The following is a 25677-nucleotide window of genomic DNA, read 5'->3' as shown; positions in this document are numbered from 1 at the left end:
CAGGCGTCACTACAGACCCTGGTTCGATTCCAGGCTGTATCACAACCGGCCGTGATTGGGAGTCCCATAGGGCGGCGCACAATTGGCCCAGCGTCGTCCGGGTTTGGCCGGGGTAGGCCGTCATTGTAAATAAGAATTTGTTCTTAACTGACTTGCCTAGTTACATATTACCTCAACAACCTCATACCCCTGCACATTGACTCTGTACTTGTACTCCTTGTACATAGTCTCATTGTTGTGTCTCTATTTCCTTTGTTATTTTTTTTGCAAATTTGTCTTACTTTTTAACTCTGCGTTGTTGGGAAAGGGCTCGTAAGTAAGCATTTCACAGGAACAGCTGGTGCTCTCATGCATGGTTCAGTGTTGCTTGTCTCGAAGCAAGCATAGAAGACATTTAACTTGTTTGGTAGGCTCGCATCACTGGTGTCGTGATTTGACGTTTAACATGAATCTAAAGACTGTTATTTATCGAATCAACCTAAATATGGTTAATTGTTACCCGATTTAAATTAATCATATGACAATTAACTCGTTAGGATCTGGGGCACCATGCGGTTCTTTAAAGAGTTACCAGCTCCCAAATTGAACTCTAAAGGTCTTTACCTATCACATCTATTAACAGGCAACTTATTCATCATAACCTCGTATCATATCATCATTCTGAACAGTCGTAACCTTCTTGTATCTGCAACTTATTCATCATAACCTCGTATCATATCATCATTCTGAACAGTCGTAACCTTCTTGTATCTGCAACTTATTCATCATAACCTCGTATCATATCATCATTCTGAACAGTCGTAACCTTCTTGTATCTGCAACTTATTCATCATAACCTCGTATCATATCATCATTCTGAACAGTCGTAACCTTCTTGTATCTGTAAAAACCAGAGCCTTACTCAGTGGTGTCAAATACGTAAAGTAAAAATACTTTAAATTACAACTTATGTCGTTTTTTGGGGTATCTGTACCTCACTATTTATATTTTTGCCAACTTTTACTTCACTACATAAAGACAATATTACTCCATACATTTTCCCTGTCGCCCAAAAGATAGTCGTTACATTTTGACAGGAAAATGGTCCAATTCACACACTTATCAAGAGAACATCTCTGGTGATCCGTACTGCCTCTGATCTGGCGGACTCACTAAACAGAGAACATCCCTGGTCGTCCCTCCTGTCTCTGATCTGGAGGACTCACTAAACAGAGAACATCCCTGGTCATCTCTACTGCCTCTGATCTGGCGGACTCACTAAACAGAGAACATCCCTGGTCATCTCTACTGCCTCTGATCTGGAGGACTCACTAAACAGAGAACATCCCTGGTCATCCCTACTGCCTCTGATCTGGTGGACTCACTAAACACAAATGTTTCGTTTGTAAATGATGTCTGAGTGTTGGAGTGTACCCCTGGCTATCCGTCCAATTTGTATTTATTTTTCATGGTGCCTTCTGGTTTGCTTAATATAAGAAATTTTAAATGGTTCATACTTTTTAATTTTGATACATAAGTATTTTTTAAACCAAATACTTTTTGGACTTTTACTCAAGTAGTATTTTACTGGGTGACTTTCACTTTTACTTGAGTCATTTTCAGCACTTCGCCCGTTCTGTGAGCTTGTGTTTCCTACCACTTTGCGGCTGAGCTGTTGTTGCTCCTAGACGTTTCCACTTCACAATAACAGCACTTACAGTTGACCGGGTCAGCTCTAGAAAGGCAGACATTTTACAACCTGACTTGTTGGAAAGGTGGCATCCTATGACGGTGCCACGTTGAAAGTCACTGAGCTCTTCAGTAAGGCCATTCTACTGCCATTGCTTGTCTATGGAGATTGCATGGCTGTGTGCTCAATTTTATACACCTGTCAGCAACAGCGGTGTGGCTGAAACAACCGAATGCACACATTTTGAAGGGGTTTTCACATACTTTTGGATATATATAGTGTATGTTTAATATGTCTGTGTGTGTAACGTGTGTATGTAGGTTTAACGTGTGTGTGTGTGTGCCTCTCCTAGGGATCTGAAGCTGGATAACGTCATGCTGGATGCAGAAGGCCACATTAAGATAGTCTGTCTCTGTGTGCCTCTCCTAGGGATCTGAAGCTGGACAACGTGATGCTGAAGGACACATTAAGATAGTCTGTCTCTGTGTGCCTCTCCTAGGGATCTGAAGCTGGACAACGTCATGCTGAAGGACACATTAAGATAGTCTGTCTCTGTGTGCCTCTCCTAGGGATCTGAAGCTGGACAACGTCATGCTGAAGGACACATGCTGTCTCTGTGTGCCTCTCCTAGGGATCTGAGCTGGACAACGTCACAAGGACACATTAAGATAGTCTGTCTCTGTGTGCCTCTCCTAGGGATCTGAAGCTGGACAACGTGATGCTGAAGGACACATTAAGATAGTCTGTCTCTGTGTGCCTCTCTAGGGATCTGATAGCTGTCTCTGTGTGCCTCTCCTAAGCTGATGCTGAAGGACACATTAAGATAGTCTGTCTCTGTGTGCCTCTCCTAGGGATCTGAAGCTGGACAACGTCATGCTGGATGCAGAAGGCCACATTAAGATAGTCTGTCTCTGTGTGCCTCTCCTAGGGATCTGAAGCTGGACAACGTGATGCTGAAGGACACATTAAGATAGTCTGTCTCTGTGTGCCTCTCCTAGGGATCTGAAGCTGGACAACGTCATGCTGGATGCAGAAGGCCACATTAAGATCGCTGACTTTGGGATGTGCAAAGAGAACATGTTAGACGGTGTCACCACCAAGACCTTCTGTGGGACCCCAGACTACATCGCTCCTGAGGTAATGGTCTCTTCTGTTCTTCAGCTCCCTATCCTCTTCTTTCTCCTCTCCTCCCCCCCTTAGTCCTCAAATCAAAATCAAATCAAATGTATTTATATAGCCCTTCGTACATCAGCTGATATCTCAAAGTGCTGTACAGAAACCCAGACTAAAACCCCAAACAGCAAGCAATGCAGGTGTAGAAGCACGGTGGCTAGGAAAAACTCCCTAGAAAGGCGAAAACCTAGGAAGAAACCTAGAGAGGAACCAGGCTATTTGGGGTGGCCAGTCCTCTTCTGGCTGTGCCGGGTGGAGATTATAAGAGAACATGGCCAAGATGTTCAAATGTTCATAAATGACCAGCATGGTCCAATAATAATAAGGCAGAACAGTTGAAACTGGAGCAGCAGCACGGCCAGGTGGACTGGGGACAGCAAGGAGTCATCATGTCAGGTAGTCCTGAGGCATGGTCCTAGGGCTCAGGTCCTCCGAGAGAAAGAAAGAGAGAATTAGAGAGAGCACACTTAAATTCACATAGGACACCAAATAGGACAGGAGAAGTACTCCAGATATAACAAACTAACCCTAGCCCCCCGACACATAAACTACTGCAGCATAAATACTGGAGGCTGAGACAGGAGGGGTCAGGAGACACTGTGGCCTCATCCGAGTACACCCCCGGACAGGGCCAAGCAGGAAGGATATAACCCCACCCACTTTGCCAAAGCACAGCCCCCACAAACACTAGAGGGATATCTTCAACCACCAACTTACCATCCTGAGACAAGGCCGAGTATAGCCCACAAAGATCTCCGTCACGGCACAACCCAAGGGGAGGCACCAACCCAGACAGGATAGTCCTCTATCCTCCTCCTATCTCATCCCTCTCTCCTCCCCCTTAGTCCTCTATCCTCCTCCTATCTCATCCCTCTCTCCTCTCCCCTTAGTCCTCTATCCTCCTCCTATCTCATCCCTCTCTCCTCCCCCTTAGTCCTCTATCCTCCTCCTATCTCATCCCTCTCTCCTCCCCCCCTCCAGATCATAGCTTACCAGCCCTATGGGAAGTCTGTGGACTGGTGGGCCTTTGGAGTTCTGCTCTACGAGATGCTGGCTGGACAGGTAGGTGTGTGTGTGTGTGTGTGTGTGTGTGTGTGTGTGTGTGTGATATTTGTCTCGGTACATCGTCTTACAGTACGTAGTGCAGAATGTCAGTGGTGTCCTCTCAGTGGCGCTCTGTGTGTCCCTCCCCAGCCTCCGTTCGATGGTGAGGACGAGGATGAGTTGTTTCAGTCCATCATGGAGCATCACGTCTCCTACCCCAAGTCCATGTCCAAGGAGGCTGTCGCCATCTGCAAAGGGGTGAGTATACACACTTACACTCTCTATCTCTCGCTCTCTCTCACACACACACACACACACACACACACACACACACACACACACTCTGACCTCTGACCCCCTGTCTCTAGTTGATGACTAAGCACCCAGGGAAGCGTCTGGGCTGTGGTCCGGAGGGGGAGAGGGATATAAAGGAACACGCTTTCTTCCGTTACATGGACTGGGACAAACTGGAGAACAAGGAAGTCCAGCCGCCCTTCAAACCCAAAGCTGTGAGTCTAACCTATATAACCTCTCTCTCTCTCTCTCTATATATATATATACAGTGGGGCAAAAAAGTATTTAGTCAGCCACCAATTGTGCAAGTTCTCCCACTTAAAAAGATGAGAGAGGCCTGTAATTTTAATCATAGGTACACTTCAACTATGACAGACAAAATGAGGAAACAAAATCCAGAAAATCACATTGTAGGATTTTTAATGAATTTATTTGCAAATTATGGTGGAAAATAAGTATTTGGTCACCTACAAACAAGCAAGATTTCTGGCTTTCACAGACCTGTAACTTCTTCTTTAAGAGGCTCCTCTGTCCTCCACTCGTTACCTGTATTAATGGCACCTGTTTGAACTTGTTATCAGTATAAAAGACACCTGTCCACAACCTCAAACAGTCACACTCCAAACTTCACTATGGCCAAGACCAAAGAGCTGTCAAAGGACACCAGAAACAAAATTGTAGACCTGCACCAGGCTGGGAAGACTGAATCTGCAATAGGTAAGCAGCTTGGTTTGAAGAAATCAACTGTGGGAGCAATTATTAGGAAATGGAAGACATACAAGACCACTGATAATCTCCCTCGATCTGGGGCTCCACGCAAGATCTCACCCCGTGGGGTCAAAATGATCACAAGAATGGTGCGCAAAAATCCCAGAACCACACGGGGGGACCTAGTGAATGACCTGCAGAGAGCTGGGACCAAAGTAACAAAGCCTACCATCAGTAACACACTACGCCGCCAGGGACTCAAATCCTGCAGTGCCAGACGTGTCCCCCTGTTTAAGCCAGTACATGTCCAGGCCCGTCTGAAGTTTGCTAGAGAGCATTTGGATGATCCAGAAGAAGATTGGGAGAATGTCATATGGTCAGATGAAACCAAAATATAACTTTTTGGTAAAAACTCAACTCGTCGTGTTTGGAGGACAAAGAATGCTGAGTTGCATCCAAAGAACACCATACCTACTGTGAAGCATGGGGGTGGAAACATCATGCTTTGGGGCTGTTTTTCTGCAAAGGGACCAGGACGACTGATCCGTCTAAAGGAAAGAATGAATGGGGCCATGTATCGTGAGATTTTGAGTGAAAACCTCCTTCCATCAGCAAGGGCATTGAAGATGAAACGTGGCTGGGTCTTTCAGCATGACAATGATCCCAAACACGGGCAACGAAGGAGTGGCTTCGTAAGAAGCATTTCAAGGTCCTGGAGTGGGGACTGAGTCATGAGGACTTGATGACTCCATCTACTTCATTATATTTATATTATGTTGTGGATGAGGACTGGATGACTCCATCTACTTCATTATATTTATATTATGTTGTGGATGAGGACTGGATGACTCCATCTACTTCATTATATTTATATTATGTTGTGGATGAGGACTTCATTATATTTATATTATGTTGTGGATGAGGACTGGATGACTCCATCTACTTCATTATATTTATATTATGTTGTGGATGAGGACTGGATGACTCTCCATCTACTTCATTATATTTATATTATGTTGTGGATGAGGACTGGATGACTCCATCTACTTCATTATATTTATATTATGTTGTGGATGAGGACTTCATTATATTTATATTATGTTGTGGATGAGGACTTCATTATATTTATATTATGTTGTGGATGAGGACTGGATGATATTATATTATGTTGTGATGAGGACTTCATTATATTTATATTATGTTGTGGATGAGGACTGGATGACTCTCCATCTACTTCATTATTTATATTTATATTATGTTGTGGATGAGGACTGGATGACTCCATCTACTTCATTATATTTATATTATGTTGTGGATGAGGACTGGATGACTCTCTTTCTACTTCATTATATTTATATTATGTTGTGGATGAGGACTTCATTATATTTATATTATGTTGTGGATGAGGACTTCATTATATTTATAGTATGTTGTGGATGAGGACTTCATTATATTTATAGTATGTTGTGGATGAGGACTGGATGACTCCATCTACTTCATTATATTTATATTATGTTGTGGATGAGGACTGACTCCATTATATTTATATTATGTTGTGGATGAGGACTGTTGTGGATGAGGACTTCATTATATTTATATTATGTTGTGGATGAGGACTGGATGACTCTCCATCTACTTCATTATATTTATATTATGTTGTGGATGAGGACTTCATTATATTTATATTATGTTGTGGATGAGGACTTCATTATATTTATATATATGTTGTGGACTGGATGACTCCATCTACTTCATTATATTTATATTATGTTGTGGATGAGGACTGGATGACTCCATCTACTTCATTATATTTATATTATGTTGTGGATGAGGACTTCATTATATTTATATTATGTTGTGGATTTCATTATATTTATATTATGTTGTGGATGAGGACTGGATGACTCCATCTACTTCATTATATTTATATTATGTTGTGGATGAGGACTGGATGACTTCATCTACTTCATTATATTTATATTATGTTGTGGATGAGGACTTCATTATATTTATATTATGTTGTGGATGAGGACTTCATTATATTTATATTATGTTGTGGATGAGGACTGGATGACTCCATCTACTTCATTATATTTATATTATGTTGTGGATGAGGACTTCATTATATTTATATTATGTTGTGGATGAGGACTGGATGACTCCATCTACTTCATTATATTTATATTATGTTGTGGATGAGGACTGGATGACTCCATCTACTTCATTATATTTATATTATGTTGTGGATGAGGACTGGATGACTCCATCTACTTCATTATATTTATATTATGTTGTGGATGAGGACTTCATTATATTTATAGTATGTTGTGGATGAGGACTGGATGACTCCATCTACTTCATTATATTTATGTTGTGGATGAGGACTGGATATTATTATGTTGTGGATGAGGACTTCATTATATTTATATTATGTTGTGGATGAGGACTGGATGACTCCATCTATATTTATATTATATTATGTGTGATGAGGACTGGATGACTCTCCATCTACTTCATTATATGTATATTATGTTGTGGATGAGGACTGGATGACTCCATCTACTTCATTATATTTATATTATGTTGTGGATGAGGACTTCATTATATTTATATTATGTTGTGGATGAGGACTGGATGACTCTCCGTCTACTTCATTATATTTATATTATGTTGTGGATGAGGACTTCATTATATTTATATTATGTTGTGGATGAGGACTGGATGACTCTCCATCTACTTCATTATATTTATATTATGTTGTGGATGAGGACTGGATGACTCCATCTACTTCATTATATTTATATTATGTTGTGGATGAGGACTGGATGACTCTCCATCTACTTCATTATATTTATATTATGTTGTGGATGAGGACTGGATGACTCCATCTACTTCATTATATTTATATTATGTTGTGGATGAGGACTGGATGACTCCATCTACTTCATTATATTTATAGTATGTTGTGGATGAGGACTGGATGACTCCATCTACTTCATTATATTTATATTATGTTGTGGATGAGGACTGGATGACTCCATCTACTTCATTATATTTATATTATGTTGTGGATGAGGACTGGATGACTCCATCTACTTCATTATATTTATATTATGTTGTGGATGAGGACTGGATGACATCTACTTCATTATATTTATATTATGTTGTGGATGAGGACTGGATGACTCTCCATCTACTTCATTATATTTATATTATGTTGTGGATGAGGACTGGATGACTCTCCATCTATATTATATTTATATTATGTTGTGGATGAGGACTTCATTATATTTATATTATATGATGACTCTTCATTATATTTATATTATGTATGAGGACTTCATTATATTTATATTATGTTGTGGATGAGGACTGGATGACTCATATTTATATTATGTTGTGGATGAGGACTATGACTTCTATTATATTTATATTATGTTGTGGATGAGGACTGGATGACTCTCATCTACTTCATTATATTTATATTATGTTGTGGATGAGGACTTCATTATATTTATATTATGTTGTGGATGAGGACTGGATGACTCCATCTACTTCATTATATTTATATTATGTTGTGTTGTGGATGAGGACTGGATGACTCCATCTACTTCATTATATTTATATTATGTTGTGGATGAGGACTTGACTCCATCTATTATATTTATATTATGTATATTTATATTATGTTGTGGATGAGGACTGGATGACTCCATCTACTTCATTATATTTATATTATGTTGTGGATGAGGACTGGATGACTCCATCTACTTCATTATATTTATATTATGTTGTGGATGAGGACTGGATGACTCCATCTACTTCATTATATTTATATTATGTTGTGGATGAGGACTGGATGACTCCATCTACTTCATTATATTTATATTATGTTGTGGATGAGGACTGGATGACTCCATCTACTTCATTATATTTATAGTATGTTGTGGATGAGGACTTCATTATATTTATATTATGTTGTGGATGAGGACTTCATTATATTTATATTATGTTGTGGATGAGGACTGGATGACTCCATCTACTTCATTATATTTATATTATGTTGTGGATGAGGACTGGATGACTCCATCTACTTCATTATATTTATTATATTTATATGTTGTGGATGAGGACTGGATGACTCCATCTACTTCATTATATTTATATTATGTTGTGGATGAGGACTGGATTATATTTATATTATGTTGTGGATGAGCTGGATGACTCCATCTACTTCATTATATTTATATTATGTTGTGGATGAGGACTGGATGACTCCATCTACTTCATTATATTTATATTATGTTGTGGATGAGGACTGGATGACTCCATCTATCTTCATTATATTTATATTATGTTGTGGATGAGGACTTCATCTATTCATTATATATTATGTTGTGGATGAGGACTGTTGTGGATGAGGACTCTCCATCTACTTCATTATATTTATATTATGTTGTGGATGAGGACTGGATGACTCCATCTACTTCATTATATTTATATTATGTTGTGGATGAGGACTGGATGACTCCATCTACTTCATTATATTTATATTATGTTGTGGATGAGGACTGGATGACTCCATCTACTTCATTATATTTATATTATGTTGTGGATGAGGACTGGATGACTCCATCTACTTCATTATATTTATATTATGTTGTGGATGAGGACTTCATTATATTTATATTATGTTGTGGATGAGGACTGGATGACTCCGTCTACTTCATTATATTTATAGTATGTTGTGGATGAGGACTGGATGACTCCATCTACTTCATTGTATGTATCTTCTGTTTCTCCTCTGTGTGTTTTAATTCATCCCATCCATCCCTCTTCTCTCTCCCCCCCCCCCTACAGTGCGGTCGCGAGGCAGAGAACTTTGATCGTTTCTTTACCCGCCACCCCCCGTCCTGACCCCCCGACCAGGAGGTCATCATGAACCTGGACCAGGAAGAGTTCCAGGGATTCTCATTCGTTAACCCAGAGTACCCCGACATGGACTGACCCATCACAGCGCTGCATTAGCTCCGTGATCCTGCCCCTCTTCCAGATCTCATATCATTTCATCACCAGGATATAGTTTAGGACCAAAGGGGTGTATCCCAGTTGTCTCTCCTCCCTCTTGAGCGTGCACTTGTTCACTACTCCTGAGTGGCGTGGCCGTCTAATGGCATCTCAGTGCACGAAGCGTCACTACAGTGCCTGGTTCGAATCCAGGCTGTGTCACATCCGGCCCTGATTGGGAGTCCTAAGAGGGCGGCGCACGATTGGCCCAGCGTCGCATAATCGTAGGTCGTCATTGTAAATAATAATTTGTTCTTTAACTGACTTGCCTAGTTAAATAAAGATTAAATACATTTTTTTTTTAATAAACACAAATGTTAAAACATTATTGGAGTTAACCTGGATTAGCCTTTCAAGTGAGGAAGTGTGTACTTTGGGAGGAAGGGGAGAGAATTGGGACATAGCCGAGTCCCTACCCATATCTACTGTTCTAACCTAAACACAGATCTAGGATCAGATTCCCCATGCCCCTAGTCTTAACTACCCATATCTACTGTTCTAACCTAAACACAGATCTAGGATCAGATTCCCCATGCCCCTAGTCTTAACTACCCATATCTACTGTTCTAACCTAAACACAGATCTAGGATCAGATTCCCCGTGCCCCTAGTCTACCCATATCTACTGTTCAAACCTAAACACAGATCTAGGATCAGATTCCCCATGCCCCTAGTCTTAACTACCCATATCTACTGTTCTAACCTAAACACAGATCTAGGATCAGATTCCCCGTGCCCCTAGTCTTAACTACCCATATCTACTGTTCTAACCTAAACACAGATCTAGGATCAGATTCCCCCCTATGCCCCTAGTCTACCCATATCTACTGTTCAAACCTAAACACAGATCTAGGATCAGATTCCCCATGCCCCTAGTCTTAACTACCCATATCTACTGTTCTAACCTAAACACAGATCTAGGATCAGATTCCCCATGCCCCTAGTCTTAACTACCCATATCTACTGTTCAAACCTAAACACAGATCTAGGATCAGATTCCCCATGCCCCTAGTCTTAACTACCCATATCTACTGTTCTAACCTAAACACAGATCTAGGATCAGATTCCCCATGCCCCTAGTCTTAACTACCCATATCTACTGTTCTAACCTAAACACAGATCTAGGATCAGATTCCCCCCCCCCGTGCCTAGTCTAACTACCCATATCTACTGTTCTAACCTAAACACAGATCTAGGATCAGATTCCCCATGCCCCTAGTCTTAACTACCCATATCTACTGTTCAACCTAAACACAGATCTAGGATCAGATTCCCCGTGCCCCTAGTCTACCCATATCTACTGTTCTAACCTAAACACAGATCTAGGATCAGATTCCCCATGCCCCTAGTCTACTACCCATATCTACTGTTCAAACCTAAACACAGATCTAGGATCAGATTCCCCATGCCCCTAGTCTTAACTACCCATATCTACTGTTCAAACCTAAACACAGATCTAGGATCAGATTCCCTGTGCCCCTATCTGATCTGATCAGATCTGACCTCTGATCAGTGGTTAAAGACGACTTCTACTCAGAACAGAACAGAAGGACCCATGTGTATGAAATCCTACAACAACAAGAAATGCTGAATCAACTAATCGATAATCAAATCAATGAGTTACATTCCCACCATCAACCAATCAAATGACCTCCCAACTGTTACTGGGACCAATATTTGATCGACTGATCGAACTGATCGACTTTCTTACTGTTTATTGATCAATCAGGGTATTGTTGTTTTTGTTTGTATTGATTTAGAGATCCCCTGTTAGGGATTTAGAACTGTTATGAAATGTTAGCATCGTGCTATTACAGCGAACGAGGCCTCCTTGCTACTGTCACCACCACCACCTCACACACCATGTTACATTACTGTAAAACTGTGCCAAAGCAGGGTCAGAGTTCAGGGTCCAGTGTCCTCCGTTACGGGGAGACACACGGCAGCCATTTTGTGCCACAGAGCCCCAAACAACCCCACACCTCAGAATAGCATTCACTGCAACTGGAAACGCACGGACACACCAGGGCTCATCTCCAATAGTCTTGTCAACCCGGTCCAACCACACATCTCTCGATATCGCTCTGAGACCAGGGCCCGTTCCCCATAGTGACCTGCTATTGACCAGGGCCCATTCCCTCTATAGTGACCTGCTATAGGGCCCATTCCCTCTATAGTGACCTGCTATTGACCAGGGCCCATTCCCTCTATAGTGACCTGCTATTGACCAGGGCCCATTCCCCATAGTGACCTGCTATTGACCAGGGCCCGTTCCCCATAGTGACCTGCTATTGACCAGGGCCTATTCCCTCTACAGTGACCTGCTATTGACCAGGGAGGGCCCATTCCCTCAATAGTGACCTGCTATAGGGCCCATTCCCTCTATAGTGACCTGCTATAGGGCCCATTCCCCCATCTATAGTGACCTGCTATAGGGCCCATTCCCTCTATAGTGACCTGCTATAGGGCCCATTCCCCCATCTATAGTGACCTGCTATAGGGCCCATTCCCTCTATAGTGACCTGCTATAGGGCCCATTCCCTCTATAGTGACCTGCTATAGGGCCCATTCCCTCTATAGTGACCTGCTATAGGGCCCATTCCCTCTATAGTGACCTGCTATAGGGCCCATTCCCTCTATAGTGACCTGCTATAGGGCCCATTCCCTCTATAGTGACCTGCTATAGGGCCCATTCCCTCTATAGTGACCTGCTATAGGGCCCATTCCCTCTATAGTGACCTGCTATAGGGCCCATTCCCTCTATAGTGACCTGCTATAGGGCCCATTCCCTCTATAGTGACCTGCTATAGGGCCCATTCCCTCTATAGTGACCTGCTATAGGGCCCATTCCCTCTATAGTGACCTGCTATAGGGCCCATTCCCTCTATAGTGACCTGCTATAGGGCCCATTCCCTCTATAGTGACCTGCTATAGGGCCCTGGCTCAGTAGAAAGTAGTGCACTGCATAGGGAATAGGGTGTGATTTTAGACCACTGTCTATTATCTGACCACTGCCAAACAGAGATGTTGTTGTTTATACTTGGGTGGTTAGTTAGTACTTGGTTAGTTAACCAGGGTGGTTAGTTAGTACTTGGTTAGTTAACCAGGGGAGTTAGTTCGTACTTGGTTAGTTAACCAGGGGAGTTAGTTCGTACTGGTTTAGTTAACCAGGGTGGTTAGTTAGTACTAGGTTAGTTAACTGGTTATTAGTACCGGGGGGTTGGGAATTGTTCTGTAACTGTTTAAAGAGAGTTCTGATTATATTACCATGCAGTTAAATGTGTCAAACTGGAAAATACTAGGAAGGGATTGTTTCTTTCTTGTGTCAAGAGTGACTGAGGATGATGATGATGAGGAGGAGGAGGATGACAATGATGATGATGATAGCTGAATCTTGTTTTGTGTGTCCGCTGAGCTAAAGGCCTTATATGAACTTGGGGAGTTAACTCTACTGAATGATGATGATGATGATGATGATGGCTGAATCTTGTTTTGTGTGTCCGCTGAGCTAAAGGCCTTATCTGAACTTGGGGAGTTAACTCTACTGAATGATGATGATGATGATGATGATGATGATGATGGCTGAATCTTGTTTTGTGTGTCTGCTGAGCTAAAGGCCTTATCTGAACTTGGGGAGTTAACTCTACTGAATGATGATGATGATGATGATGATGATGGCTGAATCTTGTTTTGTGTGTCTGCTGAGCTAAAGGCCTTATCTGAACTTGGGGAGTTAACTCAAGCATCTGCTGTCTTACAGGAAACGTACAGAGGTTTGTAATGATGTAGGGAGAGGGGGTGTGTCTTGTACGTGTAAATCTGTCTTCTAATTGGATAATATAATATAACTCAACTCATCTCCCGGTGCCTTAATGTCTCAACCAGCATACTGCTCTCTGTGTCATTACACACACACACACACACACACACACACACACACACACACCTTAATTGAAGTGCATTGAGAAGCAGACTCAGTCTACTAGTCCACATAGAAACCCCTTGAGAAGCAGACTCAGTCTACTAGTCCACATAGAAACCCCTTGAGAAGCAGACTGTCTACTAGTCCACATAGAAACCCCTTGAGAAGCAGACTCAGTCTACTAGTCCACATAGAAACCCCTTGAGAAGCAGACTCACTAGTCTACATAGTCCCTTGAGCTCAGTCTACTAGTCCATAGAAACCCCTTGAGAAGCAGACTGTCTACATCCCCCCCTTGAGAAGCAGACTCAGTCAGCTGGGAGGTAGAAACCCCTTGGAAGCAGACTCCTACTAGTCCACATAGAAACCCCTTGGGACTGTCTACTAGGGTTGAGAAGCAGACTCAGTCTACTAGCCCCCCCTGGGGACTGTCTGTGGGCAGGGAAACCCCCAGACTCAGTCTACTAGTCCACATAGAAACCCCTTGAGAAGCAGACTGGGGGGAGGGGTGGTCCACATAGCCCCCTTGAGAAGCAGACTGGGGCTGGTCCAGGGAAACCCCTGGGGCAGACTCAGTCTACTAGTCCACATAGAAACCCCTGGGGCTGAGGGCAGACTGTCTACTAGGGCCCCCTGGGGCTGAGGGGAAACCCCTGGACAGGGCCCCCTGGGGCTGAGGGGTGGGCAGGACCCCCTGGGGCTGAGGGGTGTGGACAGGGCCCCCTGGGGCTGAGGGGTGGACAGGGCCCCCTGGGGCTGAGGGGTGGGCAGGGCCCCCTGGGGCTGAGGGGTGGGCAGGGCCCCCTGGGGCTGCTGTGGGCAGGGCCCCCTGGGGCTGAGGGGTGGGCAGGGCCCCCCTGAGGGCTGAGGGGTGGGGCTGAGGGGTGGACAGGGCCCCTGGGGCTGCTGTGGACAGGGCCCCCTGGGGCTGACTCAGTGGGCAGGGCCCCCTGGGGCTGAGGGGTGGGCAGGGCCCCCTGGGGCTGAGGGGGTGGACAGGGCCCCCTGGGGCTGAGGGGTGGGTCCACAGGGCCCCCTGGGGCTGAGGGGTGGGCAGGGCCCCCTGAGGGGGCCCCTGGGGCTACTAGTCCACAGGGCCCCCTGGGGCTGTCTGGGTCCAGGGCCCCTGGGGCTGAGGGGTGGTCCACAGGGCCCCCTGGGGCTGAGGCTGAGGGGTGGTCAGGGCCCCCTGGGGCTGTCTACTGGTCTCAGGGCCCCCTTCCTGGGGCTGAGGGGTGGTCCACAGGGCCCCCTGGGGCTGTCCTTCTAGTGGGCAGGGCCCCCTGGGGCTGAGGGGTGGGCAGGGCCCCCTGGGGCTGACTGTCCTTCTAGCAGGGCCCCCTGGGGCTGAGGGGTCCTTCAGGGCCCCCTCTGGGGCTGAGGGGTCTACAGGGCCCCCCTGGGGCTGTCCTTCTAGTGGACAGGGCCCCCTGGGGCTGAGGGGTGGTCCTGGGCAGGGCCCCCTGGGCTGAGGGGTGGACAGGGCCCCCCTGGGGCTGAGGGGTGGACAGGGCCCCTGGGGTGGGGCTGGCTGAGGGGTGGGCAGGGCCCCCTGGGGCTGCTGGGTGGGCAGGGCCCCCTGGGGCTGTCTGTGGGCAGGGCCCCCCAGTGGGCTGAGGGGTCTGCCCCCCTGGGGCTGAGGGGTGGGCAGGGCCCCCTGGGGCTGAGGGGTCTGTGGGCCAGTCTGAAAAGTCTGTGTCTCTGGTCTTTAATGGTCTGTCTCTCCTAGTCTGTAACAGTCTGTCTCTGATGGAGAGCAGAAGTCTAGGAAATAGCGTAGCGTTCTTGCCAGTCTGTCTCTCCTCTCTGTTCCTCTCTTCTTCCTGAGGCTTTCTGTCTGTATGTCCTTCTACAGCTCTCTCTCTCTGTAACCGGTCTGTCTCTCTGCCAGTCTGTATGTCTTCTACAGTCCTCTCTGTAACTCTGTCTTGTAAAGGCTTTCTGTATGTCCTTCTACAGCTCTCTCTCTGTCTCTGTCCGGTCTGTAAAAGGCTTTCTGTATGTCCTTCTAAGCTGTCTCTCTGCCAGTCTCTGCCAGTCTGTAACTCTCTGTCTCTCTGCCAGTCTGTAAGGCTTTCTGCCAGTCTATGTCCTTCTGTAGCTCTCTCACTCTGCCAGTCTGTAACTCTCCTCTGTCTCTGCCAGTCTGTAACAGGTCTGTCCTCTCTTAATTCTGAGGCTCTGCCAGTCTGTAATGTCTGTCTCTCTACCAGTCTGTCACTCTGCCAGTCTGTAAAGGCTCTTCTCTCTGTCTTCTAAGCTCTCTCACTCTGCCAGTCTGTCTACTGTCTCTCTGTCCTCTCTTCAGTCTGTAACAGCTTTCTCTGTCCAGTCTGTAACAGCTCTCTCTGTCTCTGCCAGTCTGTAAAAGGCTTTCTGTAACAGTCTGTCTCTGCCAGCTGTCTCTCTGCCAGTCTGCCGGTCTGTCTCTCTGCCAGTCTGTTCTCTCTTCTTCTGAACAGTCTGTCTCTCTGCCAGTCTGTAACAGTCTGTCCTCTGCCAGTCTGCTCTCTCTGCCAGTCTGTAACAGTCTGCCTGCCGGTCTGTCGGTCTTTGTCTCTGCCAGTCTGTAACAGTCTGTGTCTCTGCCAGTCTGTAATGGTCTTTCTCTCTGCCAGTCTGTCTCTCTGCCAGTCTGTAACGGTCTGTGTCTCTGCCAGTCTGTGTCTCTGCCAGTCTGTGTCTCTGCCAGTCTGTAAAAGTCTGTGTCTCTGCCAGTCTTTAACGGTCTGTGTCTCTGCCAGCCTGTCTCTCTGCCAGTCTGTAACGGTCTGTCTCTCTGTCCAGTCTGTAACTCTCTGCCAGTCTGGTCTGTCTCTCTGCCAGTCTGTAACGGTCTGTCTCTCTGCCAGTCTGTCTCTGCCAGTCTGTAAGGTCTGTCTCTCTGCCAGTCTGTAACGGTCTGTCTCTGTAACGGTCTGTCTCTCTGCCAGTCTGTAACTGTCTCTCTGCCAGTCTGTCTGTCTCTGCCAGTCTGTAACGGTCTGTCTCTCTGCCAGTCTGTAACGGTCTGTCTCTCTGCCAGTCTGTAACGGTCTGTCTCTCTGCCAGTCTGTCTCTGTCCAGTCTGTAACGGTCTGTCTCTCTGCCAGTCTGTAACAGTCTGTCTCTCTGCCAGTCTGTAACGGTCTGTCTCTCTGCCAGTCTGTAACTCTCTGCCAGTCTGTAACGGTCTGTCTCTCTGCCAGTCTGTAACGGTCTGTCTCTGCCAGTCTGTAACTCTGCCAGTCTGTAACAGTCTGTCTCTCTGCCAGTCTGTAACGGTCTGTCTCTCTGCCAGTCTGTAACTCTGTCTCTCTGCCAGTCTGTAACGGTCTGTCTCTCTGCCAGTCTGTCTGTCTCTGCCAGTCTGTAACGGTCTGTCCAGTCTGTAACTGTCCAGTCTGTAACAGTCTGTCTCTCTGCCAGTCTGTAACGGTCTGTCTCTCTGCCAGTCTGTAACGGTCTGTCTCTCTGCCAGTCTGTAACGTTCTGTCTCTCTGCCAGTCTGTAACATTCTGTCTCTCTGCCAGTCTGTAACAGTCTGTCTCTCTGCCAGTCTGTAACGGTCTGTCTCTCTGCCAGTCTGTAACGGTCTGTCTCTCTGCCAGTCTGTAACGGTCTGTCTCTCTGCCAGTCTGTAACGGTCTGTCTCTCTGCCAGTCTGTAACGGTCTGTCTCTCTGCCAGTCTGTAACAGGTCTGTCTCTCTGCCAGTCTGTAACGGTCTGTCTCTCTGCCAGTCTGTAACGGTCTGTCTCTCTGCCAGTCTGTCTCTCTGCCAGTCTGTAACGGTCTGTCTCTCTGCCAGTCTGTAACGGTCTGTCTCTCTGCCAGTCTGTAACGGTCTGTCTCTCTGCCAGTCTGTAACGGTCTGTCTCTCTGCCAGTCTGTAACGTCTGTCTCTGCCAGTCTGTAACTGGTCTGTCAGTCTGTGTAACGGTCTGTCTCTCTGCCAGTCTGTAACGGTCTGTCTCTCTGCCAGTCTGTCTCTGTCTCTCTGCTCTCTGCCAGTCTGTAACTGTCTCTCTGCCAGTCTGTAACAGTCTGTCTCTCTGCCAGTCTGTAACGGTCTGTCTCTCTGCCAGTCTGTAACGGTCTGTCTCTGTCTGTCCTCTGCCAGTCTGTAACCTCTCTGCCAGTCTGTCTCTCTGCCAGTCTGTAACGGTCTGTCTCTCTGCCAGTCTGTAACGGTCTGTCTCTCTGCCAGTCTGTAACGGTCTGTCTCTGCCAGTCTGTAACGGTCTGTCTCTCTGCCAGTCTGTAACGGTCTGTCTCTCTGCCAGTCTGTAACAGTCTGTCTCTCTGCCAGTCTGTAACAGTCTGTCTCTCTGCCAGTCTGTAACGGTCTGTCTCTCTGCCAGTATGTAACAGTCTGTCTCTGCCAGTCTGTAACAGTCTGTCTCTGCCAGTCTGTAACAGTCTGTCTCTACCAGTATGTAACAGTCTGTCTCTCTGCCAGTCTGTAACGGTCTGTCTCTCTGCCAGTCTGTAACGGTCTGTGTCTCTGCCAGTCTGTAACAGTCTGTCTCTCTGCCAGTCTGTAACGGTCTGTGTCTCTGCCAGTCTGTAACGGTCTGTCTCTCTGCCAGTCTGTAACAGTCTGTCTCTCTGCCAGTCTGTCTCTCTGCCAGTCTGTAACGGTCTGTCTCTCTGCCAGTCTGTAACTGTCTCTCTGTCTGTCTCTCTGCCAGTCTGTAACGGTCTGTCTCTGTAACGGTCCAGTCTGTAACGGTCTGTCTCTCTGCCAGTCTGTAACGGTCTGTCTCTCTGCCTGTCTGTCTCTGTGCCAGTCTGTAACTGCCAGTCTGTAACGGTCTGTCTCTCTGCCAGTCTGTAACGTCTGTCTCTGCCAGTCTGTAACGGTCTGTCTCTCTGCCAGTCTGTAACTGGTCTGTCTCTCTGCCAGTCTGTAACGGTCTGTCTCTCTGCCAGTCTGTAACTCTCTGCCAGTCTGTAACAGTCTGTCTCTCTGCCAGTCTGTAACGGTCTGTCTCTCTGCCAGTCTGTAACTCTCTGTCTCAGTCAGTCTGTAACGGTCTGTCTCTCTGCCAGTATGTAACAGTCTGTCTCTCTGCCAGTCTGTAACGGTCTGTCTCTCTGCCAGTCTGTCTCTCTGCCAGTCTGTAACGGTCTGTCTCTCTGCCAGTCTGTAACTCTGTCTCTCTGCCAGTCTGTAACGGTCTGTCTCTGCCAGTCTGTAACGTGTCTCTCTGCCAGTCTGTAACATTCTGTCTCTCTGCCAGTCTGTAACGGTCTGTCTCTGCCAGTCAGTCTGTCTCTCTGCCAGTCTGTAACTCTGTCTCTCTGCCAGTCTGTAACGGTCTGTCTCTCTGCCAGTCTGTCTCTGCCAGTCTGCCAGTCTGTAACGGTCTGTCTCTCTGCCAGTCTGTAACGGTCTGTCTCTCTGCCAGTCTGTAACAGTCTGTCTCTCTGCCAGTCTGTAACGGTCTGTCTCTCTGCCAGTCTGTAACCGTCTGTCTCTCTGCCAGTCTGTAACGGTCTGTCTCTCTGCCAGTCTGTCTTTAAGTCTATGCCGTAGTCTATCAGTCTGTTGCTTGTCTGTACCGGGGTCTGTATATTTTCTCTCCTCTCAGGTTGTCTGTTGACTTTTCTATGTTCTGTAGACTTATGAGTCTCCTGGGTGATCCTGTCTGTTCAGTGGGAGTCTGGTGCCTCCCGGGTGATCCTGTCTGTTCAGTGGGTGTCTGTGTCTTTGGTCTGTGGTGGTCTGTGTTTTTTGGTCTGGGGTGGTCTGTGTCTTTTGGTCTGGGGTGGTCTGTGTCTTTGTTCTGGGGTGGTCTGTGTCTTTGTTCTGGGGTGGTCTGTGTCTGTCTGTTCTGGGATGGTCTGGGTCGGTCTGTGTCTTTGTTCTGGGGTGGTCTGTGCCTTTTGGTCTGGGGTGGTCTGTGTCTTTGTTCTGGGGTGGTCTATGTCTGTCTGTTCTGGGTCGGTCTGTGTCTTTGTTCTGGGGTGGTCTGTGTCTTTGGTCTGGGGTGGTCTGTGTCTTTGGTCTGTGGTCTGGTCTGTCTGTCTGTGTCTTGGTCTGGGGTGGTCTGTGTCTTTGGTCTGGGGTGGTCTGTGCCTTTGGTCTGGGGTGGTCTGTGTCTTTGGTCTGGGGTGGTCTGTGCCTTTGGTCTGGGGTGGTCTGTGTCTTTGGTCTGGGGTGGTCTGTGCCTTTGGTCTGGGGTGGTGTGTGTCTTTGGTCTGTGGTGGTCTGTACCTTTGTTCTGGGGTGGTCTGTGTCTTTGTTCTGGGGTGGTCTGTGCCTTTGTTCTGGGGTGTCTTTGGTCTGTGGTGGTCTGTGCCTTTTTTCTGGGGTGGTCTGTGTCTTTGATCTGTGGTGGTCTGTGTCTTTGGTCTGGGATGGTCTGTGTCTTTGGTCTGGGGTGGTCTGTGCCTTTGGTCTGGGGTGGTCTGTGTCTTTGGTCTGGGGTGGTCTGCGTCTTTGGTCTGGGGTGGTCTGTGCCTTTGGTCTGGGGTGGTCTGTGCCTTTGGTCTGGGGTGGTCTGTGCCTTTGGTCTGGGGTGGTCTGTGTCTTTGGTCTGGGGTGGTCTGTGTCTTTGGTCTGGGGTGGTCTGTGTCTTTGGTCTGTGGTGGTCTGTGCCTTTGTTCTGGGGTGGTCTGTGTCTTTGGTCTGTCAGTTTGGCTCCTCTTGTGTCCAGACTCGCTGCTCTCTCTGTCCTCTGTCTCTGTTCACATTAACATTACTGTTATTGTGCTCTGGGGCTGGACCCCCGTCCGTCCGTCTTCACGTTGGTGCGGTCCGTCTGTTCTGTCTTAGGTGTGGGGCTGTACCACCTCAGTTTGTAGGGAGGGGTGTGTCGTGTTTACACACCTCTCTTCCTTTAATTCATCCTCAGAACCTGTGTGCTGGTTGGCTTTCACTATCTCTCTCCTTACCTGTCACTCTTAACTTTCTTCCTCACTCACTCACTCACTCACTCACTCACTCTCTCTCCATCTCCCCCTTCCTTTCTCCCTCTCTCTCTGAGCAGGCTCGATTTCAGTCATGTTTCTAATTAATAAGGTTGTCTGTTCAGAGATCAATAACCAGATTAAAACAACATATCTTCTTCTCTCCTCCCTCCTCTCCCTCCTCCCTCTCCTACCCTCGCTCTCTCCTTCCTCCCCTCCCTCCTCTCCCTCCTCCCTCTCCTACCCTCGCTCTCTCCTCCTTCCTCCCCTCCCTCCCTCCTCTCCCTCCTCCCTCTCCTACCCTCGTCTCTCCTTCCCCTCCCCTCCCTCCCTCCTCTCTCTCCTTCCTCCCCTCCCTCCCTCCCTCCCTCCCTCCCTCCTCTCCTCTCTTCCTCCCCTCCCTCCCTTCCTCCTCCTCTCCTCCTCCCCTCCCTCCCTCCCTCCTCTCTCTCCTCCCTCCCCTCCCTCCCTTCCTCCTCTCTCTCCTTTCTCCCGCTAACAGAAGAACCGTCGGGACACGGGGAACTTTGATAAAGAGTTCACTAAGATGGCGGTGGAACTGACTCCTACAGACAAACTGTTCATAATGAACCTCGATCAGAACGAATTCCAGGGATTCTCCTACACCAACCCAGAGTACATCATACAGGTTTAACCCTATAGATGATATAACATGATACTCACCAACCCAGAGTACATCATACAGGTTTAACCCTGTAGATGATATAACATGATACTCACCAACCCAGAGTACATCACACAGGTTTAACCTTATAGATTATACAGTACCTGTCAAAAGTTGGGCCATACCTACTCATTCAAAGGTTTTAATTTGTACTATTTTCTACATTGTAGAATAATAGTGAAGACATCAAAACAACACATCTGGAATCATGTGGTAACCAAAAATGTCTTAAACAAATCAAAATATATTTTATATTTGAGATTCTTCAAAGTAGCCACCTCCCTGCCTTGATGATAGCTTTGCACATTCTTGGCATTCTCTCAACCAGCTTCACGACGTTGTCTTGTGTTGCCTTGTTAAAAGTTCATTTGTGGAATTTCTTTCCCCCTTAATTCATTTGAACCAATCAGTTGTGTTGTGACAAGGTAGGGTTGGTATACAGAAGATGGCCCTATTTGGTAAAAGACCAAGTCCATATTATGGCAAGAACAGCTCAAATAAGCAAAGAGAAACGACAGTCCATCATTACTTTAAGACATGAAGGTCAGTCAATCTGGAAAATGTCAAGAACTTTGAACGTTTCTTCAAGTGCAGTCGCAAAAACCATCAAGGACTATGATGAAACTGAAACTGTCTCTCATGAGGACCGCCACAGGAAAGGAAGACCCAGAGTTACCTCTGCTGCAGAGAATAAGCTCATTAGAGTTACCAGCCTCAGAAATTGCAGCCCAAATAAATTCTTCAGAGTTCAAGTAACAAACACATCTCAACACCAACTGTTCAGAGGAGACTGTGTGAATCCGGCCTTTATGGTTGAATTGCTGCAGAGAAACCACTGCTAAAGACACCAATAAGGCAGTTATGTTTTTGCGTTATTAGATATTAATTCATGAAAAGGAAGGCAGGTAGTCTAGTGGTTAGACCGTTTTTTCCAGTAACTGAAAGGTTGCTGGATCGAATCCCCGAGCTGACAAGGTAAAAATGTGTCGCTCTGCCCCTGAATAAGGCAGTCAATCCACTGTTCCCCGGTAGGCCGTCATTGTAAATAAGAATTTGTTCTTAACTGACCTGCCTCGTTAAATAAAGGTAAAATAAAGGTTACATTTTAAATCAAATTTAAACAAGAAGAGACTTGCTTGGGCCAAGAAACACGAGCAGTTAGACATGTGTGGTTCCCACCGTGAAGCATGGAGGAGGAGGTGTGACGGTGCTTTGCTGGTGACACTGTCAGTGATTTATTTAGAATTCAAGGCACACTTAACCAGCATGGCTACAACAGCATTCTGCAGCGATACATCATCCCATCTGGTTTGCGCTTAGTGGTACTATAATTTATTTTTCAACAGGACAATGACCCAAAACACACCTCCAGGCTGTGTAAGGGCTATTTGACCAAGGAGAGTGATGGAGTGCTGCATCAGATGACCTGGCCTCCGCAATCACCCAACCTCAACCCAATCGAGATGGTTTGCTATGAGTTGGACCGCAGAGTGAAGGAAAAGCAGCCAACAAGTGCTCAGCATATGTGGGAACTCCTTCAAGACTGTTGGGAAAAGCATTCCAGGTGAAGCTGGTTGACAGTGCTAAGAGTGGGCAAAGCTGTCATCAAGGGGGAGGGTGGCTGCTATAAAGCTGACATCAAGGGGGACGGTGGCTGCTATAAAGCTGTCATCAAGGGGGAGGGTGGCTGCTATAAAGCTGTCATCAAGGGGGAGGGTGGCTGGGGTGGTGCTATAAAGCTGTCATCAAGGGGGAGGGTGGCTGCTATAAAGCTGTCATCAAGGGGGAGGGTGGCTGCTATAAAGCTGTCATCAAGGGGGAGGGTGGCTGCTATAAAGCTGTCATCAAGGGGGAGGGTGGCTGCTATAAAGCTGTCATCAAGGGGGAGGTGGCTGCTATAAAGCTGTCATCAAGGGGAGGGTGGCTGCTATAAAGCTGTCATCAAGGGGGGGGTGCTGTCTGGGGGAGGGTGGCTGTCATCAAGGTCATCAAGGGGAGGTGGGCTATAAAGCTGTCATCAAGGGGGAGGGTGGCTGTCATCAAGGGGGAGGGTGGCTGCTATAAAGCTGTCATCAAGGGGAGGGTGGCTGCTATAAAGCTGTCATCAAGGGGGAGGGTGGCTGCTATAAAGCTGTCATCAAGGGGGGGGTGGCTGCTATAAAGCTGTCATCAAGGGGAGGGTGGCTGCTATAAAGCTGTCATCAAGGGGGAGAGGTCATCAAGGGGGAGGGTGGCTGCTATAAAGCTGTCATCAAGGGGGAGGGTGGCTGCTATAAAGCTGTCATCAAGGGGGAGGGTGGCTGCTATAAAGCTGTCATCAAGGGGGAGGGTGGCTGCTATAAAGCTGTCATCAAGGGGGGGGTGGCTGCTATAAAGCTGTCATCAAGGGGGAGGGTGGCTGCTATAAAGCTCTGCTATAAAGCTGTCATCAAGGGGGAGGGTGGCTGCTATAAAGCTGTCATCAAGGGGACTGGTGGCTGCTATAAAGCTGTCATCAAGGGGGACGGTGGCTGCTATAAAGCTGTCATCAAGGGGGAGGGTGGCTGCTATAAAGCTGTCATCAAGGGGGAGGGTGGCTGCTATAAAGCTGTCATCAAGGGGGAGGGTGGCAGCTATAAAGCTGTCATCAAGGGGGGGGTGGCTGCTACAAAGCTCTGCTATAAAGCTGTCATCAAGGGGGAGGGTGGCTGCTATAAAGCTGTCATCAAGGGGACGGTGGCTGCTATAAAGCTGACATCAAGGGGGACGGTGGCTGCTATAAAGCTGTCATCAAGGGGAGGGTGGCTGCTATAAAGCTGTCATCAAGGGGAGGGTGGCTGCTATAAAGCTGTCATCAAGGGGGAGGGTGGCTGCTATAAAGCTGTCATCAAGGGGGAGGGTGGCTGCTATAAAGCTGTCATCAAGGGGAGGGTGGCTGCTATAAAGCTGTCATCAAGGGGGAGGGTGACTGCTATAAAGCTGTCATCAAGGGGAGGGTGGCTGCTATAAAGCTGTCATCAAGGGGGAGGGTGGCTGCTATTAAGCTGTCATCAAGGGGAGGGTGGCTGCTATAAAGCTGTCATCAAGGGGAGGGTGGCTGCTATAAAGCTGTCATCAAGGGGGAGGGTGGCTGCTATAAAGCTGTCATCAAGGGGAGGGTGACTGCTATAAAGCTGTCATCAAGGGGAGGGTGGCTGCTACAAAACTGTCATCAAGGGGGAGGGTGGCTGCTATAAAGCTGTCATCAAGGGGAGGGTGGCTGCTATAAAGCTGTCATCAAGGGGAGGAGGGTGGCTGCTATAAAGCTGTCATCAAGGGGGAGGGTGGCTGCTATAAAGCTGTCATCAAGGGGGAGGGTGGCTGCTATAAAGCTGTCATCAAGGGGGAGGGTGGCTGCTATAAAGCTGTCATCAAGGGGGAGCGTGGCTGCTATAAAGCTGTCATCAAGGGGGAGGGTGTCTGCTATAAAGCTGTCATCAAGGGGGAGGGTGGCTGCTATAAAGCTGTCATCAAGGGGGAGGGTGGCTGCTATAAAGCTGTCATCAAGGGGGAGGTGGCTGCTATAAAGCTGTCATCAAGGGGAGGGTGCTGCTATAAAGCTGTCATCAAGGGGAGGGTGGCTGCTATAAAGCTGTCATCAAGGGGGAGGGTGGCTGCTATAAAGCTGTCATCAAGGGGGAGGGTGGCTGCTATAAAGCTGTCATCAAGGGGGAGGGTGGCTGCTATAAAGCTCTGCTATAAAGCTGTCATCAAGGGGAGGGTGGCTGCTATAAAGCTGTCATCAAGGAGGAGGTGGCTGCTATAAAGCTGACATCAAGGGGGACGGTGGCTGCTATAAAGCTGTCATCAAGGGGAGGGTGGCTGCTATAAAGCTGTCATCAAGGGGGAGGGTGGCTGCTATAAAGCTGTCATCAAGGGGGAGGGTGGCTGCTATAAAGCTGTCATCAAGGGGGAGGGTGGCTGCTATAAAGCTGTCATCAAGGGGGAGGGTGGCTGCTGTAAAGCTGTCATCAAGGGGAGGGTGGCTGCTATAAAGCTGTCATCAAGGGGGAGGTGGCTGCTATAAAGCTGTCATCAAGGGGGAGGGTGGCTGCTATAAAGCTGTCATCAAGGGGGAGGGTGGCTGCTATAAAGCTGTCATCAAGGGGGAGGGTGGCTGCTATAAAGCTCTGCTATAAAGCTGTCATCAAGGGGGAGGGTGGCTGCTATAAAGCTGTCATCAAGGAGGAGGGTGGCTGCTA

At 47.1% G+C, this 25677-nt stretch overlaps 1 protein-coding gene and 1 long non-coding RNA gene across 5 annotated transcripts in view; one reads left to right on the top strand and one right to left on the bottom strand.

Moving 5' to 3' along the window:
• Positions 1–21552, top strand: part of LOC121845244 (protein kinase C beta type-like) — a 108821-nt gene extending 87269 nt beyond the window's left edge. The window contains exons 13-17 of the mRNA XM_042316157.1: positions 2668–2806; positions 3824–3904; positions 4037–4144; positions 4255–4395; positions 21275–21552. Coding sequence (XP_042172091.1) covers positions 2668–2806; positions 3824–3904; positions 4037–4144; positions 4255–4395; positions 21275–21427 — 622 coding nt within the window. The 3' untranslated portion in view covers positions 21428–21552. The remainder of the gene's footprint in view (positions 1–2667; positions 2807–3823; positions 3905–4036; positions 4145–4254; positions 4396–21274) is intronic.
• LOC121845245 lies at positions 10367–12534 on the bottom strand. Of its 4 annotated transcripts, none has more exons than XR_006082466.1 (4): positions 12316–12534; positions 11202–12135; positions 10792–11063; positions 10367–10725 (listed from the first exon to the last, which is right to left on the bottom strand). It is a non-coding gene; the product is annotated as an uncharacterized LOC121845245 (long non-coding RNA). The 4 variants fall into 4 exon arrangements; XR_006082468.1 differs by lacking the exon at positions 10367–10725 and having other exon boundaries at positions 10788–11063; positions 11202–11264; positions 11331–12135; XR_006082467.1 differs by lacking the exon at positions 10792–11063 and having other exon boundaries at positions 10367–10791.
• Positions 21553–25677: the final 4125 nt, after the last annotated feature.

This window comes from Oncorhynchus tshawytscha, unplaced genomic scaffold, assembly GCF_018296145.1.
Source record: "Oncorhynchus tshawytscha isolate Ot180627B unplaced genomic scaffold, Otsh_v2.0 Un_contig_866_pilon_pilon, whole genome shotgun sequence".
In the NCBI taxonomy this organism is placed as follows: Eukaryota; Metazoa; Chordata; class Actinopteri; order Salmoniformes; family Salmonidae; genus Oncorhynchus; species Oncorhynchus tshawytscha.
This window is presented reverse-complemented; position numbering and strand designations above follow the sequence as displayed.